The sequence below is a fragment of the Carcharhinus amblyrhynchos genome, chromosome 3 (genome assembly GCF_965287045.1).
Source record: "Carcharhinus amblyrhynchos chromosome 3, sCarAmb.v2.hapA, whole genome shotgun sequence".
Lineage (NCBI taxonomy): Eukaryota > Metazoa > Chordata > Chondrichthyes > Carcharhiniformes > Carcharhinidae > Carcharhinus > Carcharhinus amblyrhynchos.
In genome coordinates, this window is record NC_137326.1 from 108,909,776 (window position 1) to 108,937,750 (window position 27,975).

General features: G+C 43.5%; 1 protein-coding gene across 1 annotated transcript; it reads right to left on the reverse strand.

Moving 5' to 3' along the window:
- Positions 1-336: 336 nt before the first annotated feature.
- Positions 337-27,944, reverse strand: ppp1r2 (protein phosphatase 1, regulatory (inhibitor) subunit 2). The gene is made up of 6 exons (XM_080185676.1): positions 27,745-27,944; positions 22,085-22,192; positions 20,695-20,778; positions 10,913-11,004; positions 5,993-6,145; positions 337-3,190 (listed from the first exon to the last, which is right to left on the reverse strand). The coding sequence occupies exons 1-6, from the start codon at positions 27,849-27,851 to the stop codon at positions 3,147-3,149; spliced, it is 588 nt and encodes a 195-aa protein (XP_080041802.1). The 5' UTR covers positions 27,852-27,944; the 3' UTR covers positions 337-3,146.
- Between the last annotated feature and the right edge of the window lie 31 nt (positions 27,945-27,975).

The following is a 27,975-nucleotide window of genomic DNA, read 5'->3' on the forward strand; positions in this document are numbered from 1 at the left end:
AAAATAGAAAATAATTTTAAGACATCCAATTCCATTGCCTGTGATGGATGGAAAACACAAATATTTAGCTCAAGTCTCAAAACTTGCAAACAAGATTCTCTCCCCTGCAAAAAAAAGCAGGCCCTTTTCTGCATTCACCTCAATCCTTTTGTCCATACTGAATGCAGAACCACATTATAGGCATGGAAAATTCAGAGCTCCAATGATTCAGGTCATAGTCAAGTGTCTGTTTGATGTTAACATTGAGTTGATTTTGTTTTAAATTCTTCCATAATAAAAATAATCAATTGCTCAGAGTTGCATGCTCAACCATGTTTGAGTAGTGAAAGATAAGAATTTCATAGAATTAGCAGCAACTTTATTTCAATACATTCAATTTAAACACAAATACATTTGCAAAGGTTGTACTTGTGGAGAATTACACAACAATACTGCCTCTCTTGTTGCAAGTGTCTGATTCAATCTCATTAAGAAAAACAAAGAAGCTATTAGAAACGATGTCACCAAGTCTGAAATCTATTTGCGTTATTTGGCCGCTGTACAAAATCAAAAACAATTTTGGACAATGTATTTTATTTGTGACTTAACGTAGTTTGCTTTCTTAGTCCAACTTTTAAGTCATTTCTTCAGTTATTTTTACTCTAGTTCCATTCTTCAATCATTTGTTTTCATAAAGCCATTTCATACCAGGAGCTTGACTGTACTGAATTCCACTTTGTCGACAATATAAAGAAAGATTCATGGTCTTGAGTAGAATGTTTTTCAAATAAACTGCAATTTAAAAAGCACAAAATGGAGTAATGATTTGGGTGGATAAAGCAGGCATTAGTGTACTTTAGAGGTGGAGAAAATGGAAGAGGCTAAAGGGAGAATATCAAGAAGTTTTAAATCATATACATTCTTCTATTAAACAAAGTATAACAGGACACATTTTATATCATTTTTCAATCCTAAATGTCAACAGATATCCTCTTTCAGGCAAGTGGGTAGATTTTTTACTTCAATAGTATAAAACAGGTAATGGCAAATTAGCAACCTGTTTTTATTTCCATTGACTGAATGGGCCACTGATTCACAATCACTCATTTTAAACTATCATACAAAGTTAAAATCTACCCCAATGTGTTAGGTATACTTCTAGAATCATTTATTTGAGAGAGTGCAGTACATTTTATATAAAGAGTGTAAATAATGCATTAAAATATCTAAGACCAAAAAACATCCATAATTTATCTTACTGTCAATTACACCTTTTTCCCCCCATTATACTGCCTTATCAAAATCAAATCTGCAGAAGCATCCTGAACATATAGTCTGCTATAAAAATAATTTGTGAGAACTACATTTAGGTTAAAAAAAACTATGTACAGATACTGTTACAGTTGATAGTTGTACTACCTTTTACAATGAAACCACACAAGTCACAGGGCGGGATTATTCAAAATGGATAGAAAAAAATCAGTGTGGGGATAAAATTTGGAGCCTTTGTAAATTATCAAACAAATCGTATCCTCTAACTAGTTGTCCTTGACTTTTCTGTACACCAGTTTGACTTGAGGATTTATATTTAAGTATTAAAGGTAGATACAATTCTAAATTTACTAACCCTACCACTTTATTAACATTTATTACTGTTGACCCAATATTAAACTCAAAATTAAGCTTTACATAAGATTTTTATCCAATTATAAACACACGTTCAAAAGAAGGTTACTATTTCATATTATAACTTTTTTAAGTAACTATACATACTGAACTACATGGAGCACAATCTGACAGGATAATAGCCCCTTCATTCTAAAGTAAACCAGACAATAAATCTATACAAACTGGCTGTACATCTTTTATTTTATCTCTCCATTCACACAATGGATATAATTTTCTTAAATTGAAGTTAACACAATATGGTGTGAAGGCCAACAGAGCAAATTTTGTCATGGCTGGAATTAGATACAGTGAATACAGATTTGATAATTAGATTAAACATTGTAAGACAACTGTGATTTGTTAAATACTGAGACATTTACTGATGATCATGAAGTGTGCACGTTTGTAAAATAAATTAACTTCAATGATGTGTTCCATCTAGAACCAGGGACAAAATATTTCAGAGAAAACTAGGTTTTGGGCAATGGAATTATACAATTATAAAAATGGCTTGCTTCTCAACCCGGTAATGATGGCGTTCACAATAATGTGCTTTTCAAATTCACTAGTTACAATAAATTTCTTAAATCTAAATTTGTGGGAATATGCAAACATTTTCAAAGAACACTACACAGATCAAAAATATGAAAGACATGATCCCTTTCATTGCCCAATGTAAAGCTTTGCATTGCACCAAATACTGATTCATGCAACTTTATTGGGATTTTAACCACTTATCCAAAATAAATTACAGGCATGTTCTTGACAATGGTGGCACCTAATAAATATATTTTTACACCTGAAATTTGATTAGATTTTTAGCATTCCTTTAAGTATTTTTAAATGGCACTTGTTAACATTAACACAAGTATAAATCGTGTTAATTTATACCATCAGCAATAATGAAGTTATTTAATTGAGGTTGCATTAAGTGGTAGCAAATCATTTATCAGGATATTCATTTTCAGTACTTTCCAAATCTAAGTGCCACAGAAATCAAAAACTCAAGTACAAAAATATGAAATAAAACTGGTGAGCTGATGCCAAACATTATATGAAAAATTGCTCAGCAAAAAATAAACCGCATAAGTGTATCAATATGAACTAAGCACTGTGCACGCAGCATCATACTGAAATGAAAATATCACAAGGGATTAATAGGTAAGAGTGGCTGGAGAGTGTTCTGTGCTAGGTACTAGTCAATGAATTCTACAATATTGCGGCTTCCAGAAATCAAGTGCAGTTATCCAAACCCAGTGTAAGCACAAAATAAAACAGGCAGACAGGCACCTCCTGCCCACCTCTCAAGAGGATTTTATTTACATTACTGTAGAATTACGCTGACTGAAAAATTCTGAGTGCACAGGTGGAACCACACTTAATTGAATGCAAATTGGATTGTCATTGAAACACCTCAGCGTTTCAATAAGTTGAAACCCATTGATAGTAAATGCTGTTAGCTGGATATTTATGTGCCAGAATTTAAAAATGGCTCTGTTCTATGAATCAGGGTCCTCATTTACAGAAACATCTTCATCGGTATCTGGGGGAGGAATAAACAAAAGTCAGAAAATGAATACTTTTCAAAAACAATGCTGAGCATATTTCTGTTTTAATGATTAATCCTAACCCATGGCGAAGCCATTAATAAATTAAGTTACACAATCTATTCTAGAAACCCTGCTTTGTCCTCATTATTAGGTAACTACATATATTTTGTTTATCCACATCTGTCATTTTCATAAATGACCTGGATGAGGAAGTGGAGGGATGGGTTAGTAAGTTCGCCGACGATACGAAGGTTGGTGATGTTGTGGATGGTCTGGAGGGATGTCAGAAGTTGCAGCAGGACATAGATAGGATGCAAGACTGGGCGGAGAAGTGGCAGATGGACTTCAACGCAGATAAATGTGTAGTGGTCCATTTTGGCAGGACCAATGGGATGAAGGAGTACAATATCAAGGGTAGGAGTCTTAGCTGGGTTGAAGAGCAGAGGGATCTTGGGGTCCTGGTCCATTGGACTCTTAAATCGGCCTCGGAGGTGGAGGATGTGGTCAAGAAGGTGTATGGTGTACTGGCCTTCATTAATCGAGGGATTGAGTTTAGGAGTCGGGAGGTAATGCTGCAACTTTATAGGACCCTTGTCAGACTCCACTTGGAGTACTGTGCGCAGTTCTGGTCGCCTCACTATAGGAAGGACGTGGAAGCCATTGAAAGGGTGCAGAGGAGATTTACAATGATGTTGCCTGGATTGGGAGGCATGCCTTATGAAGATAGGTTGAGGGAGCTGGGACTCTTCTCCCTGGAGAGACAAAGGTTGAGAGGCGACCCGATAGAGGTTTATAAGATGTTGAGAGGAATAGATAGGGTGGATTCTCAGAGGCTATTTCCCAGGGCTGAAATGGTCACTACGAGAGGACACAGATTTAAGGTGCAGGGAAGCAAGTACAGAGGAGATGTTAGGGGCAAGTTTTTCACTGAGGGTGGTGAGTGAATGGAATCGGCTGCTGTCAGTGGTGGTGGAGGCAAACTCGCTGGGGTCTTTTAAAAGGCTTCTGGATGAGTATATGGGATCAAATGGGATTGGGGGTTACAGATAGGTCTATGGCTTAGTAGGTATAGAAGTGATCGGCGCAACTTGTGGGCCGAAGGGCCTGTTTGTGCTGTAGTGTTCTACGTTCTATTATCATGTCTTATTTATTGTTGATAATTTCCATGTAGAATTTAACAACAATCCATTATGGGCTTCAGCAAGCCGATCAACCAGTTTTACTCTGAGTTAGATTTCACAATTTGGACTAAAAGACTGTCAGGTGGGTAATGATAACATTGGACAGAAGACAAATAGCATCTTGTATGAGTATTTCACGAGTTGGGAAATCAGTTAAACCCTGGGCACAGAGCATGCACGGTGTATCATTTTGTCCTAACTCCTCTATATTCCCATGAAGAACATAATATTTTTATTCAAGGTTTTGCAACCATCTACATCTTCGAATCAAGCATCAGATCATTACCAACATCATATATTCCAAACTGCCCAACAGAAGCACATGAATCAGCAAGCATCAGCGGCAGAAAGCAAAGGTGCAAGAGAATGATTTTGACAAGATGTGGATAAAATTGCTTTCAAGTAACTCAGGAATGAAGTTGCAGGTTAGGCCCAAGATGCTGAAGGAGTATAAGGAAGGGAATAAGGACAGGATGACCGTCAACAGTTTGGAGGGAATATACTGGTACAGAGGGCTGGGGGCAGTTGCAGAGGAAAGCTGGAGTAAGACCATAAGACACAGGAGCAGAATTAGGCCACTCAGCCTATTGAGTCTGCTCTGCCATTCAATCATGGCTGATATTTACCCATCCCCATTCTCCTGCCTTTTACAGTACGACTGTAAATAAGGATATTACGTATAAATTCAACACAGAGAACCAATGGTGGTTGGTGCCAAAAGTGAAACAGAATTTAAAGGACAGGATGGAGACAGCAGCAATTTAGACAAACTGGACTTTATGCAAATCCCAACTGGGTGCATCTTTGGAGGAGGTGACCCCAAGGTAAAAATGGTAATTGGGATTAAAACACTGACAGTGAAATAATGATAAATTCTCAGAGATTGAAAGATGTGGTCTTGTTGATGGATAGGATATGGAGTTATGGTCCAGAATCAAACAAGAAATCAAAGTTCATTCCATGTGACTGAGCTCAGACAAGGAGCCAGAAAGGACAGCATGGACGGGATCTGGATGTGTGGTTTTTAGAGGGAACAAAGTATGATGTTTCACCATTGCTGGTGTTAGGGAGAGGAAATACTGTTGCGCCCACAATTAACATCAGAATTTCCAGATCTAGTGATTACAATCCAATTTTCTAAGTTAGACTAAGAAATAATGCACACTGTTGGGAGAAGGCAATGATGCAGCTATTATGCAATATTGCAACAGACAACCTTGAAACTTAGGGGTGAGCTAATTTAGCAACAGGTAACGATGATTGAACAAGTTTTAATGAAGATGCTTCCACTCCTTTGTACACTCAGCAATGTTTGTTTTGTGCAAATCATCGTAGAAGTTTAGTTGCATTGGTGTTGCTAAAAAATACTTTGATTTAAACATTGGTAGGTGTTTAAGCGCCAAAATGTAATGACTTTACATCAGTTTACAATTCCAACAGTCTATAGCCACTATGGGTTTTAATATTTAAATGGCTGAGTTTAATTATGAATTTTATGTAGAATTATGTATTTTAAAACTGGTATAATCAGATTATTTCCAAATCACTTTGGTTCCAAAATTATTACAAACCATGAATTTCATGAAAAAAATGCAGCATTTTGCTCGTTACCACCTTCAAGGTCCTCTTCTAAATCTTGAGCTGCTTTCATGTCATCATCTCCTTCAGTATCTTCTAGTTCCTTGGCAATTAATTGTCTTGCTAATTTGATATTCATGCCTTCATTGTAATGCATTTTTCTTTTCATCTCAAACTGCTTCTTGTTTTCTTCAAAAAAGAAAGTTTAGAATTATCATGTGAAGTTCTGATTTTTTTTTCAGCAAACATTGCTCCCTTTTCCGAGAAAGGAAGGCCAAAATTCTAGTTCAAAAAAGTTAGCTTCAAAAAAAATCAGAGACTAAAGACACACTTTCTGACCCCTCAGTCATTGAATGGTGTGTCGTGAAATCTAGTGAAGGCATTCAAACATTGAAGGGCTTTTACTAAATTAAGGTGATGCCTATAGAAAAGCAATCTCAATACTTTTACTACTGGCTCTTAAAGATGTTACACCAAATACAACTAAGCAGGGAAGTTTCAATACAAAAACAATTTTACTGCAGCGTCTCTCTGCACAAAACCTGCATTTAATCATTGGTTCTGCATCTGTCCTAGGAAATTTTGATTATCACTTGTCATAGACTTTCACATTTCACTTGATCACAACTTATAATGAATGAAAAAACTATGAATGACTTTGCTATTCCTGTCCCCAAAATCTCTTACAATATAAATTTACAAATATCTACAAATGGAATATGTTTACAAAGAGCCATTCAAAAGAACCATGAGGCTCTGGTAACTCCTTTCTGAAACATGAGAAAGCAACAACTCAAGAATTTGGAGATGAGAAAAATAATGAGGAAGAATTAGACTAAAAATCTCAGAAAAGCAACCACAGAGCTTGAGAGCATAACAGTTTGAAAGTGATGAAATACAGTAGAAATGTGCATTAGAAGTTACATAAAAGAATTAGTTTAGGTCTCAGCAGTATCAATATTTATCCATTAGTTAGATAAAATACATTCTACTGTAAATATACTATACACATCACTGCCAGATTATTCATTTCATTACATGATATAACCTTCATATTTTAATACAGTTCTGCCCCTTTTGAACATTCTATGCCCCTCTGCAAAGACAGACACCAAAAGATAAGGTAGATTGAGGACCAGATAGCAACCCTGCAAGCACACCCTCTGATGTCAGGGCACCCACTGTCAGCCCAACAGGAAGTTTCTTTTTTGCACCTGCTAGAGGGAGGTATTCACCATATTTAATTCCATTAAAATCTGGAATTAAAATGTTTTTCTCTGCAGTAACTTCATTGCAAACCTACTTGTGACATTAAAATATTTATAGGATCAAGAGAAACCAGATGACCATGAAACCATTGCTGAGAGTTGTAATAACCCATCTGCTTCATTACTATCCTTTAAGGAAAGAAATCTGTCATCCTTATCCAGTCTGGTCTACTTGTGGCTCCAGACCCTGCAATATGGTTGACTTTTAAACGTTCTCTGAAATGGTCCGGCAAGCCACTCAGTTATTGTGTAATTAGGGATGGGCAATAAAAGCTGGCCTAACAGCATCCCATGAAAGTTTTTAACATTGTGTAGTTATTGGGGTTCTGGAGCTGAGAGCTTAGAAACCTTGCAGAAAGCCTGCCAAGTTTTGAAACTTCTGCCAACTTAAAATGCCATTGTTAGGTTCTGCATAATTTACATATGTTTTTTTACAGCAGTACTTTGGCTCTATCCTGCAAAGATAAGTTGACCATGACATTGATCAGCATTGTATAAGTATTCCGATGCGGTAGCGTACTTTCCCTACTGGGAAAAGCAAATGGCAGGGTTAGTCCAGTGTTTGTTGCTGAGCTTCCAAACCATTTTCCTCACACACTTTCCCCTACTTCTCTACTCTGGTGTCACACCATCTTTAAGCATTCAATGAGGCTTCAGAGGATGGCATGGGGAAATTAGGGAATCCAGAATCCTACCCACCCACATCTTCAGCAGATAAAATGGCAGGTGTGGACAGAGGTGACAAGTTCAGGTTTCTGAAGTCAGGAAATGGCCCAGTTCACAATTCCTGAGTCCAACACGAAAATCCAGCCCTGAGACTTATCCTCGACAGTGATCGAGAGCCAAAATGATTTACTGTACGGTTAACAAATACACAAAACCTAATTCCCAGAAACAATGTTTTACATTCCTTAAATAAAACACATAATGCAAATGAAGCAAATCTACTACTCAAAAATTGCAAGCTGCTGTTTAGTCCCAATGAAAGCACCCTTGGGAGATGGGAGAATTCTCCATTCCTGCTAGCTATAGGTATGATCACCACAGGCTGTTTAACACTGCAATTTTTTCCAGTCTCTGAGCCTGTCTAGAAAACAGAAAGGCTTTAGAATGCTTTGTTTACATTACATTTCAGCTTCAGTAACTTTAAGAACTTCCTGATTGACAGGTCCAGGCAAATTCATTGCAGGCAGCAGCTTCGTTTGTTTTTGTTTTCCTTCATGATTGATTGAATCTGAATTAGTTGCTCTTTTATCACCCTGACAAGTGACACTGACAGCAACTGTCAGCACTATAAGATCAGGGTGTCCTTTAAAGATGGCACCCCAATCTCTGTGAAACTGGGCTCCATACTTTTAACAACTAAAGGTGGCTGAATACACTGCCAACTGTCGCATGGAATACTCCACACTTCCTGCTGGCAGCAACACTTAAGTTTCTCTCACGGAGACTTGCAGACCTGGCTATTCTGATCTTTCCACAAAGGAGAATAATCTCAATCTTATTCTAAATGATCAGGTCTCTGAAATGTTAAATACACTGTTTTTCCTCATTGATTCATCAACACTGCATTCTTAAAATCTTATAACGCACTATATGAACTCTCTGACCGAAGATCAACATACATGGCTTGAGTAATGGTGGAGGCCTATAGGGTACAGTGCCTGGAAACGTCAAACAAAACACACCCAAGATCTGGAAATTTAAACTTTTTTTTGCTATCTTCTAGTTCTACTTCCCCTTAGATGGGGTGATTTAAAGAAGTGTTCAGACCAGAAACTAAAGGTCTGAGATCAACACAATAGAGTTGTGGCAATACAATAGCATCAAAGAGTGCAACGTACAAGTGTACATTAAAGATAACCTTTCATTTCAAACAAATACAACCAATTTTGCCAGAATTGAGACCAGTTTACAAAAGGCAAGCATGAAACGTAAACATAGATATAATCCATTAACACTCAATTTCTAACAATTACTGGTGCTGTGTGAAAATATTTACTAACCAAGGAAAATGAACCTTTAAAGAAACAATTCTAAGATGATACTGGGAAAACTTCAACCACAATTTTCCAATCATATTTCTGTGTCTATGTTTCTAAACACAATTAATATACAACTGATAAAATATTTGAAACATTTCCAAAATATCTATTAGCTTGTTTAAATGCACATTTAAGTCAAAATTGAATCAATCAAGAGAGAAAGGAGCTCATTCCACTCTAAACACAGCACATTGGGCCAGATTCTCCATCCTCACCCGCAGCTGGGAATCTCCAGTCCCACTGCAGTGAATGGCGATTTGGCTGGACGTCAAATTCTACGTTCTTGCTGACAGCAGCGGCAGGGCTTGAACATGATGTGGAGATGCCAGCGTTGGACTGGGGTAAAACAAAGAAATCCCACAACACCAGCTTAAAGTGCAAACAGGTTTATTTGTAGCAAAAGCCGCAAGCTTTCAGGACAGGCTGTCCCTTCCCAGGTGGCTGAGAGTTCTGAACAGGGCTTGAACAGCCAGAGAATTCTGGCCATTATCTATCCCTAATAAATTCATTTGTGTGGGAAAAACTTATTTTTCCACACCCCCAATTCCTCGGTCCAATTTTACCTATCACCTCAAACGAAGATCCAGGAAAGCTGCCTCATTAGCTAACGGTAAATTACATAGGGGCTGTAAGGAATTTGGGCAAATTACGTAGGAGCTGTAAGAAAGATCTGGGCAAATTACATAGGGGCTGTAAGGAAGAATTTTTTTTTAAACACACGTGGTTATGACTTGAACCTTGCTATCTATAAGGGTGGTGGAAGCAAAAACAGTGACTTCAAGAATAAATTAAATTGACAATTAAGGGAGATATACATACATGGCTATGAGGGCAGAATGGCCACATGGGACTGATTGGATTGCTCTACAGAGTCGTGATAGATTTGATGAACCTTTATGACTGCATAAGAAGGGAACTGGAAGCAGCAAGGAGTCAGTCCCTACGAGCATATATAGAGGGGCTAGCCTAGAAGTAGCATTTGTACAGTGCACAGCCTCAAGCATGGTCACCCATAGCAGAGGTGTTGGAGGTAGGAAACCTGCGGGACAAGGGTGGTGGGAGTTCCTGGGTCAGAAGGTTCCCCATCTCCAATTTGGAAATCAAAAGTAGGTCAGTACACCCAGGAAAAGTAGTTGTGTCAGTCTGTAAATACAATTGGGACCCATTCATGATGGCCTGACTTGTGGCCCAAAGTTGCAAGCTCCTAAACATTTAGTGTTTTTCTTTTCCCAGAGAGGGAGCTGCACAGAACTCCACATCACCTCCAGAGCACTCTGGATTATCGGCATCCATTTCTGGCAGGTACTTGAGATGTGTCCCTGATGGCATAAGCACATACTGAATGTATTTAAATAGTGACCTCCTCTTACCCACCTCACACTTCGAGGTGGTCAGCACTGGAGGTCATGGGGACTGATGTTGGCATGTCGAGAATGGATATTTTCGATCCCTGCATCTTTTGATTTACAATACTTTTAAGTACGAAAAACATGCAAAACTTTAGTAAGACTGAAAGGCTTCAATTGTGCAACTGTAAAAGTTGAAAGGAAGTAGCCTTAGAAGTTCAATAGCGAACAAGCATTAGAAATTTAAAAATGAACAATCATGATCATATGGTTGAAATACAGTAAATATTGGCTTGCCTTGTTCTTCTGGAGTTAATTCTTCCTCTTCATCGCTACTTTCTTCCTTTGGCTCAAAGATTTTAGGATTAATTCCCTCAGCTGCTGTAAGTCTAAAATAGCGAAAACAAAACAAATTTGCAGACGTCGTGCAATTTAATGTCTATTACTCTGAAAGTAGACCTGTTCACGTGCTTTATGACCAAAATGTACACTGATATTTAGGTAAACTTATGACCAATTTTGCAAGGGTGTCTTTTCTCTTCAGTTCACAAGAACTGTTCTCTGAAAGAGAAGTTTCATATCATTCTCAAGTGGAATCTTCAGACTGACCTTAAACTTGGAGTGTAAATTTTCTACCAAGGTCCAAATGGAATGCAACATGGAAAAGGCTAAAACTCCAACCTTTGGAGGATCCACTGAGTTTCTGCTCAGTGATAGGTCGAACGTTAATGCTGGTTTGGGGTATTGTTTACAATGTAACTGAAGGATCAGTGCAAAGCCAAAATGTTTCTCGTGTTACAGTACTATTGTAAATATTGTTAAGAACATTTGGTCTGATGCAACTTTGTATGATCAACTACTTCTGCCATGTAAAAGGGCAGGCTCTGCCCATAGCATTAATTCATTTAAACTGAAGTACAAAGGAATATTATTAAATGAAATCCCCACAAAACCTGCTCAATTAGCATCTTGGGATAAGGAGGGAGGTTTCTACAGAGATTACAGCTGATAAATTCAAACAACATCGTCTGAATTACACTAATGCTTTGTATTTGCTATCAATGAACTGTTGTTTATTACATAACATTAACAGTAGATGAAAAATACTTTTGATGCCATTTGACAATCTGTTGCTTGGAGGTAGGTTCGTTATGACTGCAAACGGCTGCCAAAAGGTAGTTGACACTGAAATTTAGTATGCATAAACCTTATGGATAGCTACTAGCACTAGAGGTTGATAAAAAATGAAACTCCCAGGCGGAAATGGAGCACAAATTTGGCAGGTGTGTTCAAAATGTCAGCATGTCACAAGGTTAATCCCAGATCAATGCCGAGTTCTCATAACCCCAAGAGTGAAAACCAAAACCATTCTGCAGGACATCCTTCCACAACAAGAAAAATCTAACCACAAATTTAACAAAAGAAACAAACATCAATTTATTACAGTTGTTGTTGTTCGTCCATCGTCATCAATGAGGACCTCGACACCATTCATCATTTTGAGGCTGGTTGCAATGTGTCCGAAGATGACCGATCAGGCCAATTCGGAGACAGAATGTCCTGGCACACATTGGACAGACTTGTGTAGACATTGTAGTTGTTGCACTGGTGGCTCTGGACTTGTGCAGCCTGCGCTTAAGTTGTGCTTCAGCAATACACCTTGCTTCGTGAGCTTGACAGCCTTTGTGGACGAGACAGCGCCAGGTAGGGCGGTTTTGTACCAGTGTTTTCCAGGTGGTCGTGTCTATGTCAAGCGACTTTAGGGAGGCCTTAGAGTGTGTCTTTGAAACGTTTCTTCTGCCCTCCATGCGAGCGTCTTCCAGCAGAGAGTTCCCCAAAAAGGCGCTGCTTGGGTATATGCTCGTCTGACATAAGGATAACATGACCTGCCCACCAATTCTGAGCTCTCATCAGCAGTGTGTGGACAGATGGTAGATTTTCTCTAGAGAGAAAGTCAGTGTCTGGTATTTTGTCTTGCCATCTGAAGCGTAATACTCTGCAAAGACAAGTCATGTGGAAATGATTGAGCTGTCTTGTATGCCTTCAATACACAGTCCACGTTTCACAGGCGTACAGGAGGGTAGCGAGTACCGCGGCACTGTAGACCTTTAGTTTTGTTGCTGGGCTGATTCCTTAATGTTCCCATACAGTAGAGCGCCGTCTGCCGAAAGCAGAGCTTGCCTTTGCTATTCTGCAATTAATTTCTGTATCAATAGTCACTGCTTGGGAGAGGGTGCTGCCAAGATAAGTGAACTGGTCCACTGCCTGTAGTTTCTGCCCTTTGATTGTGATTATTCGTTCTGTGTACGGTGCACGACTTCGGTCTTTCTAATGTTGATGGTGAGTCCAAAGTCGTCACAAGTCGTGGAAAATTTGTCCATACTGACTTGCATCTCTGGCTCTGAGCCAGTATACAGGGTGCAGTCATCGGCAAAGAGGAAATCTCTCTGAACGGTTTCTTTCGCTTTGGTAATAGCTTGAAGTCTCCTCAGCTTGAAGAGCTTCCCATCCACTCTGTACTTGAGGTTGATTCCAGCAACACTGTCCTGGAAGGCATCATTCAGCGTGGCAGTAAACATCATACTAAACGGTGTGGGTGTGAGTACACAGCCCTGTTTGACGTCACTGGTGACTGGGAAAGCCTCAGAGGATTCTCTGCCATCCAGTACTCTGGCTATCATGCCATCATGGAACTGGTATACCATCTGAACGAATTTAGGGGGGCAGCCGAACTTTGACATGATCTTCCACAGGCCTTATCGACTTACACTGTTGAAGGCTTTCGCCACGTCAACAAAGGTTGTGTAGAGCTCACGATTCTGGTCCTGACACTTCTCCTGAAGTTGGCATACAGCAAAAATCATGTCAATAGTCCCGTGATCTTTGCAGAAGACACACTGTGACTCTGCAAGCAGGCCCAGCTCCAGATGAGTGACCAGACGATTTAGCAGGACTCTTACAAGGGTTTTAGCAGGACTCTTACAAGGGATTCCTCGGTGGTTGTTGCATATTTGTCGATTGCCCTTCCTCTTGTAGAGGATGGTAGCATCTTTAAGCTCCTGAGGAATGAATCTTGGCTTCCAGAAGGACTGGAACAATTCAGTGAGCTTCTCAATAAGTACAGGACCAGCAGCTTTGTAGATCTCTGCGGGTATGGCACCTGCCCCTGGGGCTTTGCCACTGGACAGCTGACTGACAGCTTTCGTGACTTTGGTTACTACCGGTGGGTCATCCATGGCGCTGCTGATATCAACCTGGGGAATCCTGTCTATTGCTTCATCATTAATAGATGACGGTTGGCTGAGGACAGCTTCAAAGTGTTCAGCCCACTCTGCAGGATCTGAGCTCTCTCTGTAATGACAGTTGTACCATCTGTACTGTGGAGGGGGGTCTCCTGAGAGACTGAGGTCCATAGAGTGTGTTGAGGGCTTCGTAGAACCATTTCAAGTTGTTTCTGTCACCATATCCTTGTATTTCATTTGCCTTGGCGCTCAGCCAAGCATCGTGCATTTTACGCAGTTTATTCTGGACTGTCCTGCGAGCACTGGTAAAAGCATTTTTCTTGGCAGCTGATGATGGGTTGTTCTGACAGGCCTGATGAAGACGGTGCTTTTCAACAAGTAGAGCATTAATCTCATCATTCTCATCGAACTAGTCATGCTGCTTGTGGGTAGAGGGCCCGAGCATCTTCAGTGCAGATGTAGGGACAGCATCCTTAAAGCAATACCAGTCGTCCTCAGCGCTGCCTGCGAGGTGTAGGTTAGCCAGCTTGATTTCTAAGTCTTCAGCCAGTGCTGAAGCTATGCTGGGGTTCTTTAGCTTGGCCACATTGATTCTTTTCATAACCTTGCTTCCTTGTAGTCACCTCTTGGGTCTGATGTGGAGTCTCATTTTGGAGATAATGAGCCTGTGATCTGTCCAGCAGTCAGCGCCACACATGGCCTCGGTCACTCTAACATCCTGCCTGCCTTTTTTCCTGACAATGACATAGTCGATAAGATACCAATGCTTAGAGCAGGGTGCATCCAGGAGGTCTTGTTACGGGTAGGCAGACGGAAGGTTGTGTTGGTGATGAGGAGGTCATGTCGAAATTTGCTGATGACACCAAGATTGGTGGAACGGCAAATTGCGCGGAGGGCGTGGAGAGTCTGCAGAAGGATCTAGATAGGCTGGGCGAATGGGCCAGGAACTGGCAAATGGAATTTAATGTTGGCAAGTGCGAGGTGGTCCACTTTGGTAGGAATAATGGTAGGAAGGACTATTACTTACGTGGAGAAAAACTGCAGCAGGCAACGGTGCAGAGGGACCTCGGGGTCCTTGTGCATGAGTCGCAAAAGCCCAGCTCGCAGGTGCAGCAGGTGGTCAGAAAGGCAAATGGGATGCTGGCTTTCATAGCGAGGGGGATTGAATATAAAAGTAGGGAGGTCTTGCTGCGACTGTATAGGGCATTGGTGAGGCCGCAGCTGGAGTACTGTGTGCAGTTTTGGATGCCGTACTTACGCAAGGATATTTTGGCCTTGGAGGGAGTGCAGAGATGGTTTACTAGGCTGATGCCGGAGTTGAGGGGGTTGAGCTATGAGGAGAGGCTGAATAAACTAGGCTTGTACTCGTTAGAGTTTAGAAGAATGAGGGGAGATCTCATTGAGACGTATAAGATGATGAATGGGATGGATAAGCCATGATCTTATTGAATGGCGGGGCAGGCTCGAAGGGCTAGATGGCCTACTCCTGCTCCTATTTCTTATGTTTTTATGTTCTTATGATAGGATAGAGGTGGAGAGACTCTTCCCGCTCAGAAAGGACAGTAGGACTAGGGGGCACAGCCTCAAGATAAAGGGGGGGCGGTTTAGAACAGAGTTGAGGAAGAACTTCTTCACTCAAAGGGTGGTGAATCTCTGGAATTCTCTGCCCGTTGAAGTGGTGGAGGCTACCTCGCTAAATATTTTTAAGACGCGGGTTGATGGGTTTTTGATAAGAGAGGGGATTAAGGGTTATGGGGAGAGGGTGGGAATGTGGAACTGAGCCACGACAGATCAGCCATGATCTTATTGAATGGTGGGGCAGGTTCGAGGGGCCAGATGGCCTACTCCTGCTCCTATTTCTTATGTTCCTATGTTATGTGCTGCACAAGTCTTCATTGAGACTAGGCCGTTACTGTTACACTTGCCCACTCCATGCCTCCCAATGACTCCCTGCCAGATTGCAGAGTCACACCCTACTCTTGCATTGGAATCGTCAAGCAAGATCAGCTTGTCGGTACTGCTCACTGCTGACAGTAGGGCGTCTAGTTCTTTGTAGAACTTGTCTTTCATCTCATCCGGGTTGTTCATTGTGACGGCATAGTGCTGATCAGGGTGGCTTGACTTCTGTTCTGTAACGGAAGCTGTAATGTCATTCACACCCTTGGGTAGACTATCAAGTTTCCGAACAAGGTGACTCCTGATGGCAAATCCAACTCTAGCATCACCACTGCTGCGACCGCTCCAGAAAAAAGGTGTATCCCTCTCCAATTTCAGTCAACTGACCTACATTGGCAAGATGAGTTTCACTCAGGGCTGCAATGTCAGTGTTGTATCTTGCAAGCTCTCTGGCAACTAAAGGCTGTCCTTCTCTCCGGTCTGTCTGCTGCAGGGTTGTCCAAAAGCGTGTGCACATTCCAAGTGCCAATGGTGAGCGGTGTCACCTTGTGTTTTATTTTGTTTGTTCGATTGCAAGATGGGATCCCCACCAGCCGTGGTAAACTAGCCAGGGTGTAGCAAAGCAGGCAATGTTTAGGGCACCTTTTTTAGCCCCTCCCTCATTCTATGGACTGCTCAGTCGGCCAGGTAGACGCCGAATTTCACTGTTGCTTCGGTCAGTGGAAAACGACCATTAGACCTGAGCCGCCTGCGTGCAGGTCCCTGACTACAGCTCCCAGTGTATCCACGCCTGCTGCTTCATCGCTCACCCAGTTGCCTCAGGATTTCAAGGGTTGAACAGGACTGATGATGATGGTGTCAAAACTAGAGACTGATTTGTTTTAAAGTGAGGGAGAGTTGCGCAGCATGAGCCTCACTCTCTCTTTCCAATTCCCAACTAGATCCAGTGGCAAGACGAGTCAAAACAGCTGGAGATGGAACTAGGTGCAGTGGATGACCAGGACGTCTTCGGTGTCTTGTCCTGCTCTTCGCGTTCCACTTGCAGAGACCGCCTTCTTGACCGCTGGACCTTCCATTGGTCTCATCCGCTCAATCCGCCGGAGTCTGTCTTCACATGCTGGGATAGACATCTCCCTATCTCACTGAGGGTTGAGACCCGTTGGCTACCCTCACCTGGTTTAGCCAGCTTGTCAAAATCATTGCCCGGGGTGTGGCCGCTGTCGCATGCAAACAGCGACAGGGAGCCACAGGTGAGAGCTGAGTGCCAGCTGGGGACAAAGAGTGGACAAACCGCCCTGAAAGGACGTGACATGTTCCCCCACCAGATGTACTACCTCTCCCTGACACCCCATACATACCCTATTAGAGTAAGAAGTCTTACAACACCTGGTTAAAGTCAACAGGTTTATTTGGAATCACCAAATAAACCTTTTGGGCAATTCGTTGGACTTTAACTTGGTGTTCTGAGACTTCTTACTGTACCCACCCCAGTCCAAAGCTGGCGTCTCCACATCATCAATTTATTAGGTCAATTAAAGATCATTTTGGCAGTTTCCATTCACCTTCATTAACCTAGAGAGAATATATTCTCACAGTCAATGTAAAAGAATCATAAAAGCAAACAGAAAAGTACTGAGGTGGATATTAATCAGAGCTTTCATATGCCTGAAAATGATTTGTTTCCAATAGCAGACAAAAACAACTTTGCATATTATAAAAACTTTATTCAGTTTAGATTATAACCCGACAGGTAGGCAATTCTTTAGCAACCAGTTATCTATCCATTAACACTACGTGTTGTTATTCATTGTGTTTGCATAATAAACAGTATGCTTGAAAAACCAAAAACTAATAGTATTGTGGATGTAGGGTATAACTTGGCAATGATGCAAACAATTCAACAATTAGATTTGCAACAGTTTACACAACAGTGCCTTTGAAAGAAGATCTGTATTCTGATCATTGCTAAGTCAACCTATCTTAAACAACAATATAGTAAGTCTGAAGGACGGACACTAATGTCACAGGTGCTGGTGATGATCCATGCTGGTTCTTTCTTTTTACCCCCAGTGCTGCCAAATGCAAAGTCAAGACAAGCAGCAATCAAGATATCAACTGGTTTGCGGTGTCAGTCATGTTCATCCCAACAGCAATACTGATTTAGAAAGCAACAAAAGTAGGCAAAAGTTTGCACTAGAGGCTGGCTTAAATGAGAAATCAACATGAATTGATGTCCTCCTGAATATTTATGGACTAAGATTTAAAATCCAGACTAAATACTGGGCAAGCACAGTTTGTCTGGATTAGTGCAATGTTACATTTAGATTACAGCCCTCTTGCTGGTGAAAACTCAAACTTCAACAACATTGCTTATTTATATCACAGGTCAAGACATTGCTACTTCTCTGCACAGCAAGACAAGTGCTAAAAATGGAATATCATGGGTAAAGGTCCAGCCCACTTAAACAGACCAGAATTCGCTTCACACCTTAAAACAAAAATCTGTAAACAGTGGCAATCTGAAATGAATAACATTTAACAATGGCCAGAATTCTCTTGTATGCCCGCTGCCAGCAAGAATGCTGACGCTCTGCCAAAACTCCATTCACTGCAGCAGAACCAGAGAATCCTAGCCACAGGCGAGGTTAGAGAATTCCAGCCAATGGGTCTACATCTCACAACATTAAGCTGCCTTTACAAGCATTAATTTTTGGATCTGATATTCTTTTCCTAAATTTTTCATTGCCTTCCTCTTCTAACCCTGCCATCCATCCCTTGGTCCTTTTGTTCGCATTTTCCAAACTCAGAGAAACGCCCAGGAATTAAAGTTTAAAAATCCTCAGCACATACAACCATACAGAAGTTATGGCACAAAAATGGTCATTCAGCGCAACAGAGAACAAAATAAACTTGCCACTCATTTTAATCCCAATTTGCAACACCTGGTGTGTAGCCTTACAGCACTTCAGGTACGGATCCAGGTATCTTCTAAATGAGTTGAGCGCTTCAATCTCAATCACCAGTTCAGACAGTGAATTCCAGACAATCGCCACCCTCTGGGTGAAAATGTTTTTCATCACGCCCCCTCAAATCTTTCTACCCATCTTAAATCTATGCTCCCTGGTAACTGAACACAGTGGCAGAAACGGGTCTTTCCTGTTTACCCTATTTAATTCCTTCATGATTTTGTACACTTCAGATAGATGATTCCCTCAGCTTCCTCTGTTATAAGGAGAACAACCCTGGCCTATCCAATCTTTCCTCATAGCTGCAATTTTCAAGCCCCGGCAACATTCTTGTAGATCTCTTGTGTAATCTCTCCAGAGCAACTATGTTCTTCCTGTAATGTGATGATCAGAACAGTACACAAAATTCCAGCTGCGACCTACCCAGTGTTTTATACAGTTCCAACATGATGCCGCCATTTTTGTATTCAATACCTCACCCAATAATGCATTCCATATGCTTCCTTTACCGCCTTACCCACCCCCCTCTCTCCACACGAGTTGGCATAAATGGGTCTTTTTCTGGTTAGCAGGATGTGACAAGTGGTGTGTCACAGGGATCAGTGCTGGAGCTTTCAAGTTTAACAATCAATATAAATGATTTGGATGAAGGGACTGAAGGTATGGTTGCTAAATTTGCTGATGACACAAAGACAGGTAGGAAAGTAAATTGTGAAGATGATGCAAGGAGGCTACAAAGGACTACAGATAGGCATATGATTGTGAAAAATCTGGGAAATGGAGTATAACACGAGAAAATGTGAAATTATCCTTTTGGCAAGAATAAAAAAGTTTATTACCTAAATGGTGAAAGATTGCAGAGCTCTGAGATGCAGAGGGTTCTGGGTGTCTTATTGCATGAGTCACAAAAGGCTGATATACATATACAGCAATTAAGAAAGCTACTGGAATGTGATAATTTATCGTGAGGAGAATTGATTACAAAAGTAGGGATGTTATGCTTCAGTTCTATAGGGCATTGATAAGACCACATCTGGGATATTTGGTACAGTACTGGTCTCCTCATCCAAGGAAAGATGTAATATGTTGGAAACAGTTCAGAGCTTTACTACTCATACCAGAAATGAACATGTTATATTATGAGGAAAGGTTGGAGAGATTAGGTGCACATCACTAGAGTTTAACAAAGTAAGAGATAACTTGATCAAAATCTGTAAGATCCTGAGGAGTACTGACAGGGTACATGTGGAGGGAATGTTTGCCCTTGTTAAAGAATCTAGAACCATAGGTCGCTGTTTAAAAATTAAGGGTCGCTCATTTAAGATAGAGATTAGGAACATCTTTTTCTCTCAAAAGGGTCATGAGTCTCTGGAACTGTCTTCCTCAAAAGACAGTGGAAGCAGAATCTTTTGAATAATTTTAGGACAGAGCTAGATAGATTCTTGATTAACAGAGGAGATAGGCAAGAATATGGGGTTGAGGTTACAATCAGATCAACTATGATCATATTGAATAGCCGAGCAGACTAAGAGGTTGTTACCTCCTCCTGGCCTTAATCCATATGTACATATCTATGTATGTCGGTATTTCCAAGAGCAAGAAGAGCAGACAGACATAGCCACCCGGATCTGGCCTAGATCTGTACAATATAAAGTTGCTATAACATAGTAATAAGGAAATGTGAAAAATACTAATTGAATTTACATAAATTTCAGCCCATTATTCAACATGGTATAGAACTCCACAAGGTCAGAGGGATTCGTTGATCATGAATCTATTTCACTGAATACCCACCTCAAACATTTCAGCCTGTATGTTCCATCTTTTTGGCACATTCAAGTCTGAAATAAATAAAACTACAGGAGGGCAACAAGCCTTATTGATACAAATGAGAGCAATTTTCAGTATCATAGAAATATTGCTATCACCAATATAATATCAAGGAAGTTCAGAATCTGAGCAAATAAGTACTTACTTTTTGGCAAGTATTTCTGCAGTAATATTTACATTTGATTCAGAGTCACTCATTGCAGATTCATCATCATCCCCTTCTACCATTCTGTGCAAAGGAAAACATTGATTTTATGTTGATAAATGAACATTAACTACCAGATTAACAATTTGACAAGTTAGATTACATTTAAAACCTCTAATATTAAAAACAATCTATTTCATTCTGTTACATGTACATCTTTTCTGTAGCCTATTCAAATTCAAAATACTACACATTATTTACCTCCATTAATACAGAATCATAAGATATGGAAGAACTAAAGAACCAAGAACACCATTAGTAGTGAGCAAGTGCACCAACCCACCTCCTATAAAATAAATCAGATGTCACCTAGTTTGACAGAAGAAAATCTTAGTACTTCTGCTATGGTAGGTAGAGAAATGTGGCTAGTGAGGCTATGACAATATCTGTTTATTTCTTTTAGCCACTGAAGCTTTCAAAAATTATTTTATATCCATTCACCAGCAATAACTCTCGACATAAGTACACTGAAGGGGAAATTATCCTTCAAAAAATGCTCTCCATTTGACATGGCAGGAACGGGATCGACTAATTAAAACATTATCCTTTAAAATACAATTAATAATTAAAATTACTATATTTGTGCGCAAGTACAGAAAGTACTGGATGGAGAACAATCAGTTCCTCTCCAGGATCTACAGAATTCCCAAAACTATAAAGTGATTTTGAAAAAGTCTTTTCTGCTTCTTTTGAACAATACTTAGAGGAATATAATCAATTCGATAGGTTAGATCCTGAGTAAAAGGATGCGGCTGCACAGGTTTGTATCGGTGTTTTCTTTCCTGATTGAAAAAGCTCCTCTGATGGCTCAGTAAGTTTATTAGGTGAATAAATGAATTATAATCAACTAGGTTAGCACACACAGAGTGCAGTTACCTCAGCAATCCTAGGTAACACAAACAGAATCAGCCATCAATCCATTGTAGAAGCGTATGCACACTTTGAAGAGCCAAGTGAATAAGTACTAGACTGTGCTGCGATGTCCCAATAAGAGCTGAATGACTGTGACATTTGTCCTCTCCAATTTTTCATTATTCCACAACACTAAGCTTCTTAAATTATACTTGAATTAATTATTTGCAAAGCTGCCTAATGCTAAAAGTGTAATAATGGCTCCAGGTTAAACTTAGTATTCTACTTCTAAATGTATAAAACATTTTGACTGCATAAGATCTTAAGCCATTTGTCTAGCCAGTCTTATCTTCAAAAATATAAACAACTCTTAAAAGTTTGCAATATTCAGCAATCCAGCAGTTAATCATATCAAATCATTGACATTGGAAACATTTTGAAACTTCACTAAAACACTCAAAAATAATGTACTAGTTACCTGTTATATGGTGTACTGGGCTCATCAATTTTCATTAGTCCATAGTCCTTTCCTTCTGGATGATAAGTGGCAAGAATGTTCATTTCATCCCATTTCTGTGACTTTTTACTGCAAAACATGCATATTGAATTGTAATTAAAATCCACCATGATCACTGTTGCACACTTCAAATCTTAATGTCAAGAAACTAGCCACAGGCAAAGACTCCTTTTCATGTTCTACCCAATTATTCAACCACTTTTTAAATACTCCCATTTTATTATTGAAGGAAATGTGTCTTTTCCAAAAGATTATTCACCCTCAAAAACACACTATACTTTCGCACGTAAATGGATTTTAAATAAGCACTTTGCAGATAAGATCAGCTGATGTTTTGTAATGTCATTTAGGCATTAAGGGATCATAAAGAAGTTGGAAAAAACACTATTAGGACTTCACACAGGTCACACAAAAGTGTGTCCTGGACAAAATAAAGCATCAAATGTCAGTAGAGTTAGCTGTTCAAACGGACCTCTGCAAACAGATGTCATTTAAGCTATAACAGTAATAAACATCATTTCATATCAAGCCATAAGAAAATAAATTACAGACATGCAAAGCAGCTATCTAATGTTACTTTATGTGACAAACGATGTCAGATCACTACTATATGGTAGCTAGGCTGCATGAAACCAAAGGTGCAAAATAACTACTATCAACCAGTGTAAAATTAACTTTTAAAAGTTCTGAAGAAGTCATACAGCACTCGAAATGTTAGCTCTGTTCCTCTCTCCCCAGACCCTACCAGACCTGCTGAGATTTTCCAGTACTACTACTTCTTTGAAAAAGTTCCACTAGCCTTACAAGTATGTACTGAGAACCTGCAGTATATAAAAAGCACTACTGGCTCTACTATACCACCTAAAGAGATACTGTAACTGAGGTATAAAAATACCAAAACCATTGACATAATACTACTTCTAAACTTCAGTTTAAGCCAGTCATCTAAACACATCAATAATTAGTTTTGGTTCAGGGGAAATTACAAGAATTCATGATTTTTTATAGCTGCTTTTCAATTATGGAATCTTGTTCAGTCAGCTAGTTAACGTTATTGAAAGATAAGAATAAACTACTATTTACCTTTCATTATTTCAGTGTATTCTAAAGCAGTTCACAGTAAATAACTTATTTATTGGAATGAGACAAAATACAAAAAAGGCCTGAAAATTGTTTGTAACAAGGAATTCTGTACTTATAGCACTTTTTATGATCTGTAATGAATGTAAATGATTCTAGGCCAATTCAAATGGGTAGAATTATTCAACTTCAAAAGGATAGCAACATTATTTCTCTTTGCTTATGTTCTTTACTATCAAGAACATTAACTAATGCATTAATAAATTAACAAAGCGACCCCAGCATCTAATGCAGTTAGTGCAACTCAAAGAATGAAGTCCGTATTAACAACAGAATGTGACTTTTCTGGATTCATTCCATGCAAAGCAAACTCAAGCACATTCCATTTAATCCCTTCACTCAATCCACAGCCCCACTTCCCATCTCCCACTCAGCTCAGCAATTCATCTTCCCTACCACCTTAACCCCCGCTATAAAAACACACCCGTCCCACCCCACCATTCAATCACTCAGCAGCCCCTCTCTGCAATCCTCCCACTCGCTCAACAGCTTGATCTTTCCAACAATCTTACAATGGCAGAGATAGCCGTGGAGGCACAGTTTCCATCCTGACAAATTATGATTGATAACCAGCTGCAATTCACTGCAACCACTGTAGTCTTAAGCTCCGCAGCTCCCACTTCCCCACCAGATCCGCCAAACCTAATGGAGACTTGGGATTCGCTGTGCCCTCCTCACTGGGCCTGCTGAACCCTGTGAATGTTTGGGGTCCATTGCTCCCACCCCTTCCCCATTCTCTTCACCCACCACTGACTGCTGAACACCTCATTTCCATTAAGCAGCCAATAGCAGAGTGCACCTCCTTGGTGGGATGAGTGATGGCAACCCGGTCCAGGCTAGCGTGAGTCTGAGTGGGTTTGAGGGTCTAGGCATGAGATGCAACAAGACTCCCCACTTTGGAGTTCATGGATTGCATCCTGGACAGCCTTTGATACCGATAACTATGGAGAGGTAGAGGTTGGAAAATCATCTCCAAGTTCAGAATTCCATACTTGAAAGGTCAGAAATCTGCCAACCAGCAGAAATTTCTTATCCATGATACACGGCAGTCACAGTTGAATAAAATAACCAATCTGCATACAGCAAGTTCCATACAGCAATCACATGTGGCCAGAATGTTATTTGAAGGATAAGTATTAGCCAGGACACCCCTACTCTTTGAAGAATGTCATGGCGCCTTTTACATTCACCTGAGGGATGGGGTGACAATCAATTCATATCTCATATGAAACAGTGCAGCAGTGCTGGCCTCTCAATGCCACACTGAAATGCAACCTATCCTCAAGACTCTGGAGAACCCATGACCTTTTGATTCGGAGGCATGTAAACAAGGAGCCAAAATTGACATTACAGCTGAAGGCCACACAGATTTGTTGTGATATTACCATACAAGCCACTCTAAAGGAAACTGCAGCTAGCTGCCAGAGACCAATAATACATTTGAGACAGAAAGTGAATAGCAATGGTATAAAGAGGATTTGAATCAGTTTCATTTTTTTGCAGAGGTGATATAAACTCAGTTACTTTAGTTTTACCTACAACCTCATTGCAATGTTTCTGAGGAACATTCTGTGCTACAGCACTGAGTAAGCAATACTGAAAATGACATGCAATAGTTGCCTGTGGAGCAATAAGTGCTGGGTGGAGAAGAAAGCAGAGAGTCTGTCAGGGATGTGCATCACTGCACAGCTCAGAAAGCAATGGAAAATCACAGAAACTGTGTGCAAGGTCAAAGCTGAGAAAATAAGCTCAGCTGGAGGTCAGATAAGGGCTGAAGTCACAGGCTGTTTATCAGAAACCCCCATCTTCAAATGAAATAGCCAAGGGATAGAATTACCAGCAAATCAGTTTTTGGCATCAGTCACTTAAATCACTCCTCCAGCGTCCACTGCCAAGACATCATCTCCGCCGAATCACTTCCCCTCCCCCCAGTACCACCTCTCTGAATCACTTCAGCCCCCAATCACTCCCCCCCAAACACCCCAAATCGCTCCCTACCCCCCAAACACCCCAAATCGCTCCCTACCCCCCAAACACCCCGAATCGCTCCCTACCACCCCGAATCGCTCCCTACCCCCCCCAAACACCCCGAATCGCTCCCTACCCCCCCCAAAACACCCCGAATCGCTCCCTACCCCCCCAAAACACCCCGAATCGCTCCCTACCCCCCCAAAACACCCCGAATCGCTCCCTACCCCCCCAAAACACCCCGAATCGCTCCCTACCCCCCCAAAACACCCCGAATCGCTCCCTACCCCCCCAAACACCCCGAATCGCTCCCTACCCCCCCAAACACCCCGAATCGCTCCCTACCCCTACAAACACCCCGAATCGCTCCCTACCCCCCCAAACACCCCAAATTGCTCCCTACCCCCCAAACCGCTCCCTACCCCTCCCAAACACCCCGAATCGCTCCCTCCGACAGCCCGATGCACTCACTCCCCCAACACCCCGAATCACTTCCTCTCCCCAAATCACTCCCTCCAACCCCAACACCCCGAATCACTCCTCCAACACCACCCTGAATCGCTTTCTTCCCCCCCAACACCCTGAATAACTCCCTCCCCCCAAAACCGCAAATCACTATCTCCCCCAAAATTACTCCCTCCTCCAAATCACCACCTCACCTCCCCACTATTCCCCCCACCCCATGTCCACCCGCCGCCTCCCTCCACAGACAGCATCATTCCCACCCCCGCAGACTCCCTGGACAGGATCTGAGCCCTTCCCTCCCCCTTACCACACTCCTTCCGTCCGTTCCCCCTCCCCATCTCTCCATTTCCTCCTTCCCTCACCCCTTCCTGCCCTTCTCTCTCCCCCTCCTCCCTCCCCCCATGCCCTTCTCTCTCTCCCTCCTCCCTCCCCCACGCTCCCCCTCCCACCACCGCCCCTCCCACCCCCCTACTCCCTCCCCCCACCGCCCCTCCCACCCAACACCCCTCCCACCCCCCGCCCCCCACCCACCACCCCACCCCCCACTCCCTCCCCCCTCCCCGCCCACCACCCCTCCCCCCCGCTCCCTCCCCCTGCCCACCACCCCTCCCCCCCGCTCCCTCCCCCCGCCCACCACCCCTCCCCCCCGCTCCCTCCCCCCGCCCACCACCCCTCCCCCCCGCTCCCTCCCCCCGCCCACCACCCCTCCCCCCCGCTCCCTCCCCCCGCCCACCACCCCTCCCCCCCGCTCCCTCCCCCCGCCCACCACCCCTCCCCCCCGCTCCCTCCCCCCGCCCACCACCCCTCCCCCCCCGCTCCCTCCCCCCGCCCACCACCCCTCCCCCCGCTCCCTCCCCCCGCCCACCACCCCTCCCCCCGCTCCCTCCCCCCGCTCACCACCCCTCCCCCCGCTCACCACCCCTCCCCCCGCCCACCACCCCTCCCCCCGCTCCCTCCCCCCACCCACCACCCCTCCCCCCGCTCCCTCCCCCCGCCCACCACCCCTCCCCCCGCCCACCCCCCCTCCCCCCACTCCCTCCCCCCGCCCACCACCCCTCCCCCCGCCCACCACCCCTCCCCCCACTCCCTCCCCCCGCCCACCACCCCTCCCCCCACTCCCTCCCCCCGCCCACCACCCCTCCCCCCACTCCCTCCCCCCGCCCACCACCCCTCCCCCCACTCCCTCCCCCCGCCCACCACCCCTCCCCCCACTCCCTCCCCCCGCCCACCACCCCTCCCCCCACTCCCTCCCCCCGCCCACCACCCCTCCCCCCACTCCCTCCCCCCGCCCACCACCCCTCCCCCCACTCCCTCCCCCCGCCCACCACCCCTCCCCCCACTCCCTCCCCCCGCCCACCACCCCTCCCCCCACTCCCTCCCCCCGCCCACCACCCCTCCCCCCACTCCCTCCCCCCGCCCACCACCCCTCCCCCCCCCACTCCCAACCCCTCCCCCCACCCACAACCCCTCCCCCCACTCCCTCCCCCCACCCACCACCCCTCCCCCCACTCCCTCCCCCCACCCACCACCCCTCCCCCCACCCACCACCCCTCCCCCCACTCCCTCCCCCCACCCACCTCCCCTCCCCCCTCCCACCCCCACTCCCCCCACCCACCTCCCCTCCCACCCCCACTCCCCCCACCGCCCCTCCCCCTCCCACCCCCACTGCCCCTCCCCCTCCCACCCCCACTCCTCCCACCGCCCCTCCCCCCCCCACCATTCCCTCCCCACCCCCCCCGTTCCCTCCCTCCCCACCCCCCCCGTCCCCTCCCTCCCCACCCCCCCCGTCCCCTCCCTCCCCACCCCCCCCGTCCCCTCCCTCCCCACCCCCCCCGTCCCACCCCCCGCTCCCTCCCCCCCCGCCCCACCCCCCCATTCCCTCCCCCCCCGCCCCACCCCCCCATTCCCTCCCCCCCCGCCCCACCCCCCCATTCCCTCCCCCCCCGCCCCACCCCCCCATTCCCTCCCCCCGCCATTCCCTCCCTCCCTCTTGCCCAGTGACAGGTTCACTCTCCCCTGACCCCGGGCCGGATCACCAAGCAGCTCACTTGTAGTCGTCCTCCTCCTCGGTGGACAGACCCAGCGCCGAGCTTTGTTGAGACGGCGCCGCGTTTCTGTTTTTCAAAATCCCTTTGATGGGTGCGGGGGCTGCCATGGCGGGACGGCGGCGGCTGCCGGTTTGATGGACGCGGCTCTGGTGGGGTGGAAACAACTGAAGCGCAGCCGGACCGCCGGGCGGGGTGCGCACCGGGTCTCGCGAGAGCCGGGCCTGCGCAGGT

Excerpts from the sequence above, each read along its gene's own strand:
- ppp1r2 (XM_080185676.1), bottom strand. The coding sequence starts at position 27,851 with ATGGCAGCCCCCGCACCCATCAAAGGGATTTTGAAAAACAGAAACGCG. Across the intron at positions 11,005-20,694 it reads GCAGAAATACTTGCCAAAAA|ACTTACAGCAGCTGAGGGAA; the intron begins GTAAGTACTTAT and ends TCGCTATTTTAG. Across the intron at positions 6,146-10,912 it reads ATTAACTCCAGAAGAACAAG|AAAACAAGAAGCAGTTTGAG; the intron begins GCAAGCCAATAT and ends TCTTTTTTGAAG.